At 37.7% G+C, this 15,268-nt stretch overlaps 2 protein-coding genes across 5 annotated transcripts in view; one reads left to right on the forward strand and one right to left on the reverse strand.

Moving 5' to 3' along the window:
* Positions 1-2,506, forward strand: part of ADAM10 (ADAM metallopeptidase domain 10) — a 51,350-nt gene extending 48,844 nt beyond the window's left edge. For both annotated transcript variants that reach the window (XM_056346285.1, XM_056346286.1), the window contains exon 16: positions 214-2,506. In XM_056346285.1, the coding sequence (XP_056202260.1) occupies positions 214-308 (95 nt within the window). In that variant the 3' untranslated portion in view covers positions 309-2,506. The remainder of the gene's footprint in view (positions 1-213) is intronic.
* A 3,486-nt stretch (positions 2,507-5,992) lies between these two features.
* The window catches only part of LIPC (lipase C, hepatic type), a 63,746-nt gene continuing 54,470 nt past the window's right edge, over positions 5,993-15,268 (reverse strand). For all 3 annotated transcript variants that reach the window (XM_056346289.1, XM_056346291.1, XM_056346290.1), the window contains 4 exons: positions 14,911-15,153; positions 11,207-11,327; positions 10,268-10,486; positions 5,993-7,206 (listed from right to left, as the gene is read on the reverse strand). In XM_056346289.1, coding sequence (XP_056202264.1) covers positions 7,101-7,206; positions 10,268-10,486; positions 11,207-11,327; positions 14,911-15,153 — 689 coding nt within the window. In that variant the 3' untranslated portion in view covers positions 5,993-7,100. The remainder of the gene's footprint in view (positions 7,207-10,267; positions 10,487-11,206; positions 11,328-14,910; positions 15,154-15,268) is intronic.

A 15,268-nucleotide genomic window follows, 5' to 3' on the forward strand; every position in this document is an offset into this window, starting at 1 on the left:
CATGCTGCATTTTGTAAGAAGCAGCCTGTTTAAGGAACTACTGTTGAGATAATAAAATGTATTCTGTAAATAAATACTCCACGCAGACCTTGCAGGTCTAAATAAAGCCTTTCAGAAAAATAGGTATATTTAGTTTGCATGGCCAGGGCAACTCTTCTGGAAATCATTTTAAAAAAGATCCATTTTAATAATTTGTACCTTTCTTTGAAACAGGCACTTTAAAAAGGAGGAGACCACCACAAACCACTCAGCCACCACAGCGGCAAAGGCCCCGAGAGAGTTATCAGATGGGACATATGAGACGTTGACTGCAGCTTTTTGCCTTGGTTCTTCCTAGTGCCTACAATGGGAAAACTCACTCCAAAGAAAACTTAAGTCATAGTCCCCGATCTAACTCTCAAAAATCGAAGAGAAACAAAAGCATTATATGCCCTCAATACAAGTGGAAATGGTTAATTTTTAATGAGCTAATCTTCCAGCTCAAAAAGAAGAAAAGTGTTTTTCTTGCATATTTTTAATTTAGTGGCAGGAGTATCATGATACTTTCCCCCTTCTGTGCTCTTCATTGCTGCATTTTCTTCACTTGCAGGCAAATATGGCTGTAGTAAAACTTTTACTCAAGAATTGAAAAAAAAATATATATTTTTCAACTGCCAGACAAGGCTAGGAAGCTAGACCACCTCAGCATTGGAGACATTACTTGTCAATGTATATACATTGTTATATGCAGACATGTATTTCTAACGTACACCTGTACTTGTGTGCAATTGTAAACAAGAGAATTGCAATATGGATGTTTCTTTGTATTATAAAACTTTTCCGCTATTAATGAAGAAATTACTGTTTAATTGACATACTCAGGATAACAGAGGATGATGGTGTGTAATGGTCAAGGATCCTGTGATGCTTTACACAGCAATTTTGAATCAAATCAAACTTTTTTATCATGATCAAAGTTCTTTCAAGCACTCATTTCATCTTTATCAAACAGCTGCTAAGACATAGCATACAAGATTGAATGGTCTTTTAGAGATATAACAGGTGTTCTGCGAACTTTGCAAATGCCAGAATGTTTCAAAAGTGTTTTATATAAGTGTCTAATTTCTTGTAGCTCTGCTTAAATGTTTTTAATTTGTCTGATTATTCAGTTAATTAATGAATAGTTAGATGAAATATTTCCATGCTTTATTAGAAGATTCTGCCTGTTACTCAACTTGTTCTAAAAATTGCAACCAGTTTATTCAGGCTGTTCAGATATTCTTACAGTATGATAATTAAGTTTGTGTTCAGAGGGATGTGGAAAGAAAGAAAAGCTGTAGGGTTTTTTATGTTCTGTTTAATTTATCAGATATTTGGATAACTTTTCAGCATGATACTGTTGATTGAGTGAGATACTGTTGATTGATAACCACTAAAGTAGGGTGATTTGCCCAGCTACTGTGGCAGAGTTTAAATTGTAGTTAGGACTACCGGTTTTCCCACGTTTTATACCAGTAGCAAAATTCAACAGCACAATGTCCCATTCCAAAGTTTTTTATTACGAATGTAAATAATTGGCGATTTTGAAAGAGGAAACAAAAGATGTCTTAAGGTGCTTACTGCTATGCAGGAGATGAAAGGGGGCATTACAAAATGTTTAAGCTTGTGACATATTTATTGCTTGTTTTCCAAAAGCACCAAGCTAATTAGAGATGCAAATGGCTATAATTTTCCTGGCTTTGCTTAGGAGAAAATTTACTAAGGGTTGGACAGGCTTCCTTTGTTTGGGTTTTGGGTTTTTTTGTTTTTTGTTTTTGTTTTTTAAGAGTATAAGGTTTACACAATCATTCTCATAATGTGACGCAAGCCAGCAAGGCCAAAAATGTTACAGAATATAATGGGATCTCTTCCTTGTAAACTTGTACAGTATGTGGTAACTTTTTCAAAATACAGCTTTTTGTACATGGTTTAGAGACAAATTTTGTACATGAAACCCCAAGTCCAATAGACTATATAAATAATTCTAAATGATCTTAACTAGTTAGAAGTGTATGTAGTTGCTTTTAAGTCATTTTAAATACATTTGTTTTAAGACTGTGCAAAGATTGGAAGTGGGTTTGCATTTCTAAAATGGTGACTTTTATTCAGCAAGAGTTCTTAGTAACTTCTTGAGTGTGGTAGACTTTGGAACATGTAAATTTTTTGCCTGTAATGTTATCCTGTGGTAGGATTTTGGCAGACCAATGCTGCCCTATTTTATTTTGAGTCTAAGTTAAATGTCTTCTGAAAACAGAAATGTGCACTGAACTCTCCACTGCAAGTCAAGATGTGGTAAAATGGAAAGAAAGTTCAAGACAATGAAACGGAATACTACTGTCGATTTCATGTCCACTGTGTTTTATACAGTATCTTTTTTTGTTCACTTTGGAAATTTTTACTAAAAATGCAAAAAATAAAGTATTGTGCAAAGATATGTAAGGTTTTTTTGAAACTTGAAATGCATTAATAAATAGACTTGATGAAATAATCTTCTGAAGACCCATTTACTTTTTGAACCCTGAAAACAAAGTGGAATACACAGATTCTACTTCTGCTTAATTCTTGGCCTTTGCTGGAAAGGGGCTGTCATGCCAAAAACGAATCGTGCTGTCCTTACTCTGTCAAAGTGCACCTCCCAATTTTAATGTCATCATCCAGTTAAATGTGAGAGCAAATGTTTTTGTTTAACCTTTTCAAGGAAAAGCCCTAAAATTACCTTTAAATTACTTGTATGATCACAGGAACAAAGCTTTCTTGGTGCTTATCTTCATAATGGAAACTAGTTGCTGGTGGGGTGTTCAGACTGCATAGCTACTGCTCGATGCCTTCTGAAATAAATGAACTTTGGAAGAAGAGTACTGGAACGAACAGACAGTACTCTGCATGCACGGCTGGTGGGTATGACTCGTAGAAGGAGCAAATCTTGCTTTTTGCAGGGGCTTTTAAAACTGCTGAGCTGGGTCTGTGTGTTTCTGTGCGCTCTGTACAGTTGATGGAAGTGGTAAGCCAAGCCCTGCCGGCTAGCAGCCTTCCACGGGGCTCTTGGTTGGGAATGGCCAGCTTAAACTGCTGGTTCCCTAACTCAGCAGCATATGCTTTGATGTAATCAAAGCATATTCAGAGTTCCTTCCTCACAGTACTTTTTTTTTTTTTTTTTTTTTTTTTAATAGAAAGGCTTCCTCTTGTAGCTACATAGCACTGTCGGGGCAAAGGGTATTGAAAGAAAATCTGTTTAGAGCAGAGTCCTCCTCCAAATCAGCATCATAAGCGCCGAATAGATTTGATGGTGGTTACATTTAAATTTCTGTCTAGGAACACAAACCAGAGGAGTAGAAATAAAGCCTAAGCATCTAAAATAAATGTTTTGTATATATTTTTAAATTGTGATTGAGGGAAACACATGGGTATATAAATAGCTGTAATTTTTCTAACTAATATTTGACCTAATGATCCCTAGTTGTAGTTGTTCCTTTATTCATCTTGTCTTTCTTAATGTTTTAGTCATTAAATGTATATGTTCACCTCTGGTGTAGAAGCATGTATGTGGTGTGAATGTCAGAAGGGCATCAAACTCCTCTTCAGCTGTAAAACTTATACCGTACAGACTAAAAGTAATTGACATAGTTTGCCTTTTAATTAATATTCCAATATTTCTTTCAGGAAAAACACACAAAAAGGAAGAGAATTTTTTTTTTTTTTTTTACTTCTGAATATTGGAGATTCATTATTACCGATCGTTGATTAAAAGGACAGCAGTCATTGCCGTGCCCTGGGCTGTGCTTGGTCCGGCAGGTCTCGGTTCAGCTGGGATTATTCCCATCTCACTCCGACGAGCGCAAAGTACGGCCCCGCTGTAGGCACTTGCGTTGTAGGTATGACTTCGGTGTTATGTTCAGGCATTGTAAGACTTCGAGTATGCTGCAACTTGGGCTTTCTTTCATTTTTATATCAGAAATTAGTGTAATGGCTATCGAAACACAGGGATTTATTTGGACACATGAAAAATGACATCAGAATAAGTATCTTCATATCCGCAAGAGTTTGAATACTGAATGTTCTTTTAATTTTCCTATTTGACTTTTTTAAAAGTTCTCAAATTGTCCTGTTTGAGGATAGACTAGCTTGTTTCCGTTTAACTGGAGAATGTTTTTTTCCCCAGAAATTTTACAAGTCCCTGAACTGCAGTATCCCCGTTACTTGAGTTTCAGCACACTGTAGACACCTCTTGACATTTTTTTTCCCACCTGCTTTTCCTGAACTAATGCTTCCAAGTCCATTTCTCCTGAAATTTGGATCCCTTTATCGGCCTTCTTACCAAGTAAGTGATAATAATGTGAAAGAAATGCCAATTTTAATATCTTAAAATGTGTCCAACTGTGTTTAGGATGTATAGCTACAAGGAAATCCTGACTTGAAAGGCTTTGTTAATATGTGCGTTTTACATCATACAAACCTCATTAAAAGCTGTCTCACCAACTCTCTAGGCTTTTTTTTCCAGGTATAAAGAAACACTTAACATTGCAGATTCTGCCCTGGAGAAGCAGCACAATGCAGTTCTTTCTGGCCTTTGTCTCTTGTGTTGTCATCCTTCAATATCTTCTGAACAAAGGCTTTTTTGAGGAATGGGGGTAGGATTTGGTTTTTAGGAAGCTTACAAAGTTCGTAGCGGAGAAAGCTATGATGATAACAGGCGTTCTAGATGCAGTTCCAATGATGGTATTTCAATTCTTCTGTAAATAGACAAGTATTTTATAAGCAAAACAACCCAAAACATAAGTAGTAAAAGTGGCAGATTTTAGCTTTTTCCAGAAACAAAAATGGAATTCTAGAAATTATCTAGGGAGATGCATAATTAAGAGTTAGTCTCACACGCATACTTTTCTCTCTGTGTTCTCTGTCCCATTTTTCATTGTGCTTTGAAAAACTAAAATGGCCACATTGTCATTTGTTCCTTGCCTGACATTCTTCAGGACACGCAGTCCATTTTATAACTTCATGCCCCTAAAACTGCTGTCACTGGGGATCTAGCAGTTGAGTCTGCACTGGATTATTGCTACTACAAATGTAAAAAAAAAAAAAAACAAACCCAAAACCAAACCAACCCCACACCCCAACAACTAATGTTCATCTGAAAAAGGTCTGGTGCTTACCTAATTCTTTCAGGAATACTTACTGCTGAAATTTGCTTCTGTGTGCTGATTTGACTTGTGGCTGTTTGTATTTAAGTAATTGATTTTTATATAAGCACAGAACATGTTGCAGAGCTTTAATAAAATAATTGTTAGGAAATGTAAGTATTGGAGATAGTAACCTGAAGCATGGAATTAATCACTTAAATTTTAATTTTTTACATAGAAGGTGGAAATACTTTTTGTGTTTAAAGAAAATAATTTGCTTCACGGAGGAACATCTTTTAAAGCACAAACCACCATTTTCCATGAAGATCTGAAGATTCTTTTACATGGAATTTGTATCTAAACCTATAAATATTTCTTCTAATCAAGCTGCTACTCCAAGTGGCCATTTTAAATATCAGATCAGCTTCTGAAATTTACACCTCAGGAAGGAGAACTGTTGTCATTTGAAAAGTAAGTATTCTTCAGTTCCCATCATATTTAGTCAGCCTTTCTGTTTCTGTAATTGAATATTCCTGTTTGTTTAAAGGAATGGTTTTACTGAAAACAAGTTTTAAAAGTTAGAAATTAATATTCTGAATGGTTGGCCAAGATGTCTGCATTCAGCATTTGATCACTGTTCATTGCTTGCAGGATTACTCATTCTACTCAACTTGTTCATTTGTCATGCTCTTTAGATAATTTTCACTTTAATCCTGATAACATCTGTATGTTTTGATTCAAAATTTCCTGCAATGTCTTGGTATGGAAAATAGTCCTGAGACCTGGAGCAAAGCCTATCTTGCACGTTTTTTACCATTTAGAGAACATTTAAAACAAATTACATTCAGAATACAGACTTGTAGAAACATAATTTTTAATTAATCTTGTGCTTAGCATTACAAAGTGACAAACAAAATACTCTTGACATACATACTGATTTGCATTTCAGTATGCACTAATGGTAAAATAAAAATTATCTGAGACAATGTTTCTTCATGTATTTTATATTCAGACATAGGAAACAAGGGAATTGTATAATTTTGAATTTATGAAGTTTGTTTATATACACTGAAGACATTTGAGACTTTTACAATATTTATTTATTCATGCAGTTTCAAAGCATGCTAAAATCTGCTATACAGTGATTTAAAATCTAAAATGGTCATTTACATGTTCAGTAAATACATGTAAATATGATTTTAATGCAGAAGTTAACTGAACTCAATTATGCTAGAATTGCCTTTAGTATACTAAGCATCATTAAAATAATTAAATTACTAGTAATTTAAATCAGTACTTTAATTAAAATAGTTAAACAGCAAAGCATTTTCCAATAAGAGAAAGTTTAGTGTAGCATTTTTAGGTGATATAGTTATTTGGCTTGTCATATGGTTATGATAGCTCAAGCGTTTTGTATGTTGAAGTGCATTTTAATTTTTGAACATTATAAAGTAAAAAGTTCAAACTCTTAGTTAACAATTTGATCTGTTTGGGAATATTTTCTTCTATGAAAGATTTAAATCTCCCTTCATTAGGAAATAATTTAGAAAATTTTAACTGATAGTAGTCACTATTAGTGTTTCAAAGCATTTAATGGGAAATAAGGTTCCTCTTTTTTTTTTCCTTTAAATCCAACAAAAAGTTTTTCCAAGGGTTATGGCAATGTTTTTTCTGAATAGTAATCTTTATTTCTAGTGAGCAGGGTTTTTTTAAAACTTTAAACAACTTAAAAGTTGCCAATTGAAATTCCCATTGATCACTTTGAGAGTAGGCTTGTAAATGAAAAAAAGCCAATATTTCAGCTTACCGTTGCATCACAAAATCTGTATTTTTTTAAATGTATTTTTTTCACCACCTCTGAATCTATCAGTGTATTTAGATTTAATGTAGCTGTATGTTTTAAAACCACTTTATTAGATGTATTTTGAATATATTTCAGTGAGTAGTTGTCTTTTGTGTTCCTGCTCATTTTCTGTTCTGTTTCGGAAAGCGATCTTCACACCTCACAAATGTTTTCTCTTGGGCTGGATGAAGGTGAACGTTGTCAATGCTTTGAGAACAAAATGTCATTCTAGAAAGAAAACACAGCATGTAAGCGTAATTGTTACTTTTCAGGGCTGTTATCTGGATAAAATTGAAAACTGTAGATAAAAGCAAGTCTGACTTTATCCTTTTACAGGAAGGTATCTCATTTTTTTTATAGGCTGGTGGGGAAAGAGATGTATCTGCTGCCAGATAGTAGGTACAGAGCAAAAGGAGTGGGCAGCTCTGATGTGCGTGCGTTATGCCTCTGTCTGTCTGGTGTCACAGGCAGCACGCTGCTCTCCCTAGTACCCTCACAGTCATTTGGTCTTTGTATTCTCAATGGCCACTGTTCATGTTTCAGCTCTTACTTTACTACCAGGGTTGTGCTATTTGGCCTGCTAGTGTTCAGCTGGACTACTAGCGTTTAGTTGTCAGCTTGCAAAAAATCAGTTGTGTAGGACACCAACAACATTATGCTACAGAAATGTTTTCCATGTTTGGAACTCGGGTATTGTGGAATCTGGTGTTTTATTGCTCACTATAGTTTTCATTAACGACTTTTAAAGTTTGTGCTATTACGTTGTGTCTGAGTGTTTGTCATTAGGTAATCTAACAAAGGAAAATTTATCTTGTATATAAATATCATGAACATTGTGAGGTAAAGGTACATGGAGATAAAATATTGTCAGCAGTTCAAATGCTTGAGAAAACACAAGACGACTCAAAATGCATCTTGTGTTTGCTGCCTTTTTTAAATACTGAATTTCCAAAATGGCTAATTCTTTGATCCATGATGTTTGGTCTTTCCAAGAAGACTGAAACCTATATGCTCTTATTTTCTTTGAAAAAAACTTTTCCTTGAGTGTCCTTTGTTACTCCTTTTAGAATCGCCTAATAATCTCATTCCCCCCTCCAGCATTAATACAGTGTTTCAACACTAACATGTCCTTTCCATTCCCATGACAAACCCAGATTGCACAGAACAAAACCCAACGCAGTATCAGTATCCATTAAAATCCTGACATAAGCTCCCACTTCTGTTTGCAGCAAAAAGCTTCAAAGGAGCATTAGGTACCTGACTATACCAGCATTGTTGTTTGTTAGTATAATAACTACCCACCTTGGTGACTCATTTCGTAGGATTTCTTTAGTAGTACATCAGTAATAATTGGATTGTGCCAGGTTATTGACACGGCTGTATTGGACAGGAGCTTTCTGGTTAGAAAAACATGTATACCTAACATATCTTTTCACAGTTTTCGTACTTTTTTTCTCAAGGTACAAAAAAATCTGTATTTAAACAGAGTGCTCTAATCTGTGGTATATACTATGCTTTAATTTGCTTTGGCAGCTAGGTCAGTACTAACTGATTTGGGATCATTGCTTTTAAAACAGCAGAAGATTCTATATAAATGATTTTTGTTATTTTTTTTCTTTACAGCAGGAGCATATGTTGAGTGCTGGATTAGGAGAGGAATGTACAAAATATGTTTTTTGGGGGGACAATACCCAAGAAAATATGATACCTCCTCTGCCCCACAGCGCACACAGATTGTCTCATGGAAATGTCTCTTTAAATTGTCTAGTTTGTGTTTTGTGTCAGTACCAAGGAGATGCAGCTCTGCCAATAAGTATTGTTGCACAGAAAGACTGCAGTAGTTATAACTGGTGCTGGTAAGAAAGAGGCTGTAGGAAGGAAAAATCACCTTCTAAGACTGAGCCACAGTTACAAGGTAAGACATGCTTTTCTCATTAACCTTAATTAAAACTACTCAGTTAAAAGGATCAAAGCAGCAGGAATCATCACAAGTTTTGTTATTCTGTCTCCTGGCTGAAATTTCTCTGTGAATAAGCAGTTTCAAAAGTGTTATTGGCATTGCTCTATGTAGAGAACAAGGCCACTCAGACCTGGTGATCCAGTTTCAAAGCAATCAGCAGGGGAAAGACAACACCCATCCCCACCCCCAAAAAAAACCCAATACAAATGAACAAACAAACAAAAACTAAACAAAAAAAAAAACCAAAACAGATTTCAGCCTGCATTCATAATTTTTTTCCTCAAAAAAAATGCTCTCTGATGCTGCTTCAGAGGTCAACTGACAAAATTCAAATCACTGAATTTGTATTATAGAAAAAAATGTATTATAGAAAAAATCAGAGTGCAAAAATTACTGTCAAATACCAGTGAAAGTGTGGCATGCAGAAGTATGGATAGTCTTTTTGTTTACCAGGACTGCTCACATTCTGTTTACCTGCTACAGGAATTTCAAAATATTTTGAAATGTCAAAATTTCAAAAGTTTAAACATTGCTTCCACAGTTTATCACTCCAGGAACCTCTTATACAGCCTGCACAGTGCAGTAATTGTCAGCTATCAGGCACTGGACTGGCTCTAAAATGGGTGAGATGAAAATAAGGGAACTTCATAATAGAACCCTTAACTTTAGTGAATAATCAGATGACTGTGTTGTTTTGCATGTGATCCTTCTAACGAATACTTTCAAGAATGGTGATGCTGAGTTTCTCTATGAAGTAGGTATTGAAAGTCAAATAATTAAGATTTGGCATTTTTTTTTTTTGTAAGTAGGAATTTGAATTTTTGAGGGCCTTGATGTTGGCGTCATTATTTATCTTATGTAGTAGTTCCTTTGCAATTTCATACAGTCCTTATGGAGTGAGAGAATCACATTCTAAAAATAGGTCAGAAATTGTCATCAGTTATTGTCATTAATTTGTGCAGAAAAACTGCATGGCAGAACTTGTTCTAATTCTTCCTTGGATCTAACTCCTTCTCTATCTTCTGTTCCCAAGTATCAACAAAATTGTCATCCAAAGTTACTGTGCCTTCAACTCAGATTAGTGGCAGTAGTGAGCCAGGACATTTCCCACTATTCATTTCTGACCTGAGAACAAAGAAATTAGAAGTTGCTTTAAACTCATTCAGTCTGATCTGAGGGGGAGGAGGGAAAGCCAGAATCTGTATATGGGTAAGTTCACCGTTGGTGTACGTGCTGGGACTCAGATGCATGTAATTGAACTATGTGTCAAACATCTATGTGTCAGACATCTGTGGTGTTACTACAGAAAAAAGTGTTTTAATTACTTACTTTTGTTGTGTTTCCCCTGCTTTTACTCTGATTGTCTTCACTATAAGTCCTGGTCGACGGGTGCCTTTTGTCCATGGTATTATGGTTTGAACAGTGTCCCAGATATTCTCCCAAACTGCAGTTCCTTCCCATTTGAACTTTATCATTATTAGTTCACCAATGTCGGTGTCCAGGGTGATGAGAAAAGAGTAGGTTTTATTCCCATCAATGCTTTCAACTCTGCAGAAAACAAAACCACGATAATGCTGTCTTACTATGGATTAAAGTAGGGGAAAAAAAGAGTTTCTTTTCTCTTTAAAACCGAAGAACGAACTGCTGTTCCTCCTCTTTCTCCAGAAGGGAACATTACTGTCTCTAGGATACTCTTCCAGGTGCATAAGGTGGTGAAATATGACAACGTGCTAGAAAAGGAGCAAAAGTGGGAGAAACTTGAACAGCTGGTGAAGCAGAGGTGGTTTCAGACAGGGAAAGAAAAGGTGTCCCATAATAGCATTTATGTTATGTCTTTTGCTGGCTAGAGCAAATGCTGACCCACACTGTTGCCTTTGCTTTTGTTAATACGGATAGTGTCCATCATGAGAAGTATTCAAAATCCTTTACCTTAAGTAGAGGTGTATATTCATTTGTGTTTTAATTGACTAGACCTCCCTGTGTTAGCCACGGGATGGACCAAACATTAAGTGAACAGGATACTTAATATTAGGGTGACTTCAAAGATTACTAGGTTTGTTTTACAGAGATTTGTCATGCCAAAAATGTATGAACTTTGTAAAAGTTTGTGGGTTTTAGGGAGTATGGGTGAGGAAAGGGCAATTTCCAGTTATCTTCACTTAGCTGTACCAAACCATTTCACTCATAGCGTGATCATGTACATGATAACGGTATTATAAATTGGCACCCAGTCTCACTTGTACAATGACATGTCATATCAATACTCACAGTGTGATAGGCAGGTTTTTAGCATCCTCCTTAGTGCCTGTCAGAGAGATAGTAAAAGTTGGATCTATCTGCTTGCCTTGGATTTCGTTGATGAAGTGGATCTTGAACTGATAATGATAGACTGTTGAAAGGAAGAATTTGTAACGTGTCAAAATTAATGGTCAAAAAAGCAATAATTTTTTCAGGCAAAAGAATTTTATCTTTCAGAGCAGAAAACTGATTGATACTCCATATTTTTAAACAAATCTGTTGAAATTAAAACATCATCATTTTTTCAGATTGTTGCTGTGCTGTGTAATCCATTAGGGTTTGGGGCCTTGTTTCTCTGTTTAATAAAAGGATGGAGGGAAAAAAGGTAACCTGGGTTGAGTTCTCTTGTAGGATAAAATGTTCTTCCATGGGAAATATTCTAGCTTTTTTGAAGTTCAATTGTTAGAATTTCTGGCAAGCCCTCTATCTAATCACCAGACAAATCCTTATGACTGGACATGGCTAGAGATGTGTGATACAGATTGAAGACCTTGGGCAATGTAGTCAGGCTTTTTTCTCTGATCAGCTGGAAAACTGCCCTGCAAAACAGATGACTCCCAAACTTTCCTGGACTGCATAATGATACATTGTGCTTAACATGCATCTGTTAACACATGACTTTGTTCAAGGACATTACTGTAAGAAAGACGTCGTTAAGACTTCAAGATTTGGTGAGTTTCTAGAGAAACAGTGTTTAGGAAAGTCTTTGAATTTTGTCAGAATGAAGAATGCCTAAGAAATCATCAGTGTACTGATTACAAGCAGTTTGACATTTAGTAAATTATGAAAAAAACAAACACATGACCAAAACCCCCAATGTACAGTTAGAGGCCACATGCACACAGATATTGTCAGCTTTAAATGTCCAAAACTCCTCCTGTCTGGTGATTCTACCAGCCACCTTCTTGACAAAACTGATATATTTAGGTGTTAAGGAAGAAAAACTAAGCAATTTCTGTTAACAAAAACCACAAAGTATTTGGAAAAATTAGGAATGTTGTATTTATCCTTGCAATCTGGTCAAATTACACATGCAAAGCTGTTCTGGTAAACATTATTGCACACTTGAGTAGAAAGATGCTCTTTCCTCGTTTCCTCTCTTCGCCCACTACAGGCTTCATTACCTCAGGGAATGGCTCCACCAGACTGCTAAGGGAGTCATCTCTTAATGTATACCACAGATAGATTTTTTTATTATTATTATTTTTTGGGGAGGGGTGGGTGGTGGGGAAGTGCATGTGCATCTCTGAGTGTTCACAGGGGAAGCTATTTGGTTGAAAATCTGTATCTTTTTGTTGTTTCATAGTTATTTTGTGTTAGTGAACAATGTGTTTTCTTTTGAAAAGGTGTCACTCACTAGGAAGCAAAATGAGTGATTCTTCACTGCAAACCTGATGAGGATAAAGTAGGCAGGGAGGCTTGTTTACTGAAGATGGAGTTTTCTCTCTGTAAAAATTGATTGTGCTGGTGTATGTTCTGATAAAGCCTAGGCTTTTGCTGCTTCTGCTGTGGTTACGATGCTCACTTTGGGGAAAAAAGGTGAGTGTATTCATACAAAGACTGACTCAGCATCCCATCACAGCTTTACTATAAATGTTAACTTCTTTGTAACAACTACTTTTTTGTTTGACCTGGATTAATGTGTGCTCAGACCAGCTTGAAAAATGAAACATCAGATTTCGTGAAGACAGAGAGGATTGTGAAGTGTCATGTTGAGTTTCTCCAATTCCTTCTGTTTGGGCTTCTCACATGATCTTCAAACATTTTTTTAAGAGCATTACAAAGATGACTTTGTGTGTACCCTCCCACAGTTGCCGCCTTGTTTGGGAACGGTTAGTGAAAGGCGACCATTGTCTGGGGCACCGGTATCTGCCTATGTGCCAAGGATGTTGTTCTGAAGCAAAACGAGTTCCCAGCATAAAAATGCAACATGTTTAAAACTGAGATCAGAGCCAATAGGACACAGATTATTTCACCAACAAGCTGAAATTATCTCCATGCCCAAAGAAAAATGCAGCACAGGAATGGTGCGTCGGTGCCCAGGTGTGGTGGTAGTGCACGCACCTCCTCAGGGCACTGTGTCCCTGATCTGGATGGTGTCCTGATAGTTCTGTGGCATGGTAATGCTGGGAGCTAGATGCTGCCTGCAGAATTTTTAAATTTACTTCAAGTAGCATCCTGAGGTGTTTTTAAAATTACAAGAAGGGATCCAGCAGATTCAGCTGCTCTGAGTATCAGTCGGGACTGAGCAGACCCCTCTGGAGTCATCACCGAATGCTTCATAGCTGCCTTAGTGGAAGACCTCAAAAATATTTTTAAAATACCTGAACTTCTGTATTTTTTAAAAATCTGTGACATCGCAGTTGAGTGCTGAGCACTGTGGGGAAACAAGATGTGTCACGCAAGCAGCGTTTTGAAGCATTTCTTGTCAGGACTGGAAGGCCCTCGAGTGTCCACGGCAAGGGTGCCCTGTCAGTGTTCCAGGTGCCTCCCCAGCCCCGCTGCCCTGGGGGGGGCAGGTGGGCTGCCCCCCGGCGGGTGAGGGGCTGAGGGACCCCCACGGCCTTGGGGCTGTGCTGGGGGTGGGCAGGGCCCTGGTGCTGCCTCAGCGCTGAGGGGAGAGGGGTGGCACTGAGGTGGCTGTGGGGAGGGCATGGCCGCTCGGTGAGGAGCTGGGCACATCGAATCCCTTCCATGCATGGTGTCCTGTGGCTCTAAGCAGGAATCCTGCCCGGGCCGTGCTGTTGCTCGCCATGTGCCTCATCGATAGCTGGGGAGGGAGGAGTGAGGAGGAACGCTGTGCGCCAAAAGTCAGTCCCTTGGAAGGAGGGTGAAGTCAGTCAGCCCCTTGGAAGAAGAATGGTGTCCCTTCTATTCGTACCACACAGTCCTGCTTGTTCTTGTTTTAAAACATAGCTAAACCTTCCCTCTGGCAGGGGAACTCAGCAGCAGCGGTTGCCTCACGGGTTCTCTGGCAGCCGAGCTGTAACCGGCCCACGGCCAGGCTGGCGCCATTTTGTGATGGAGACTGGCAGGTAGGCCCTGCTTCCCCTCTCTCTGGTAATAAATGCAAGAAACCACACTGATTGTCTTTCTGACCTTAGAGAATTGTTACTTTGTGCACTTGGTAAAGTAATTTAGCGGAGATAAAGCTAGAGTACCAGTCACTTTTAGTGCTACAATTCTGCCCTGTAAAAGTCCATGCTGTTCTGTTGTCTTTCCATTGTTTGAAAAGTAATAATTTATATGTCATCTTCTAGACTAATTGCAGATAAAATTTGGGCAAACTTGGAACGGGAGATTTTACAGGCCTCCCAGAGCAATTACGCTGCTTTTTTGGCTTGGCTGTATGCCTGCATATGTTATAACAAACTCGCACAGGCCAGTTGTAGGAAAATCCTGTCTATCAGGACCCCCAGCATCTCTGAGGCCTCAGATCTGCAGTTAGCCTGTGGCAAGCATGCAGCATCCTTCTTCCCAAAGAAATACTAAGAGTCAGGGTCTTGATGAAAGGGCATCAGGATGGCCTATGGGGATTCTCACTTGTCTCAGCAAATTGATTATTCCCATAGATTTTAGAATCTTTAATAAATGACTAAACAGGATCACAAAGCTTAGGCTTGTTCTCACACTTTGTGATCAGTCTAGAGATTGAGAGAGGTATATCCACAAACCTTTGAAAGGCATATGTGCTCTTGTTTTCAAAAAGAGTCGTCGGCTTTTTGGGAGCCTTTCCTCTCTGATGTTGTAGCCCAGTGTGTTGCACCGGTTCTTTCTGCAGCTGAGGCACATTCCTTTGTTGAAAGTGTTGATGTCGTTGCACCAGTATGCTGTGCTTTGCTTATCGTTGTGGAGCAGAGAGTCGATGAACAAGTGAACTGACCTCTCATGGGCACATTTCACAGTTTGAGTGATGCCTAAAAATGCAAACAAGAACATTTTGCATGCTTTTGACCCTCCTTGCCATTTCAACTGCAGAGGAGTACAGTAACCAACCATAAACATAGGTTATTGTTTCCCCCCCACCCTTTT

Source organism: Falco biarmicus, chromosome 7 (genome assembly GCF_023638135.1).
Source record: "Falco biarmicus isolate bFalBia1 chromosome 7, bFalBia1.pri, whole genome shotgun sequence".
Lineage (NCBI taxonomy): Eukaryota > Metazoa > Chordata > Aves > Falconiformes > Falconidae > Falco > Falco biarmicus.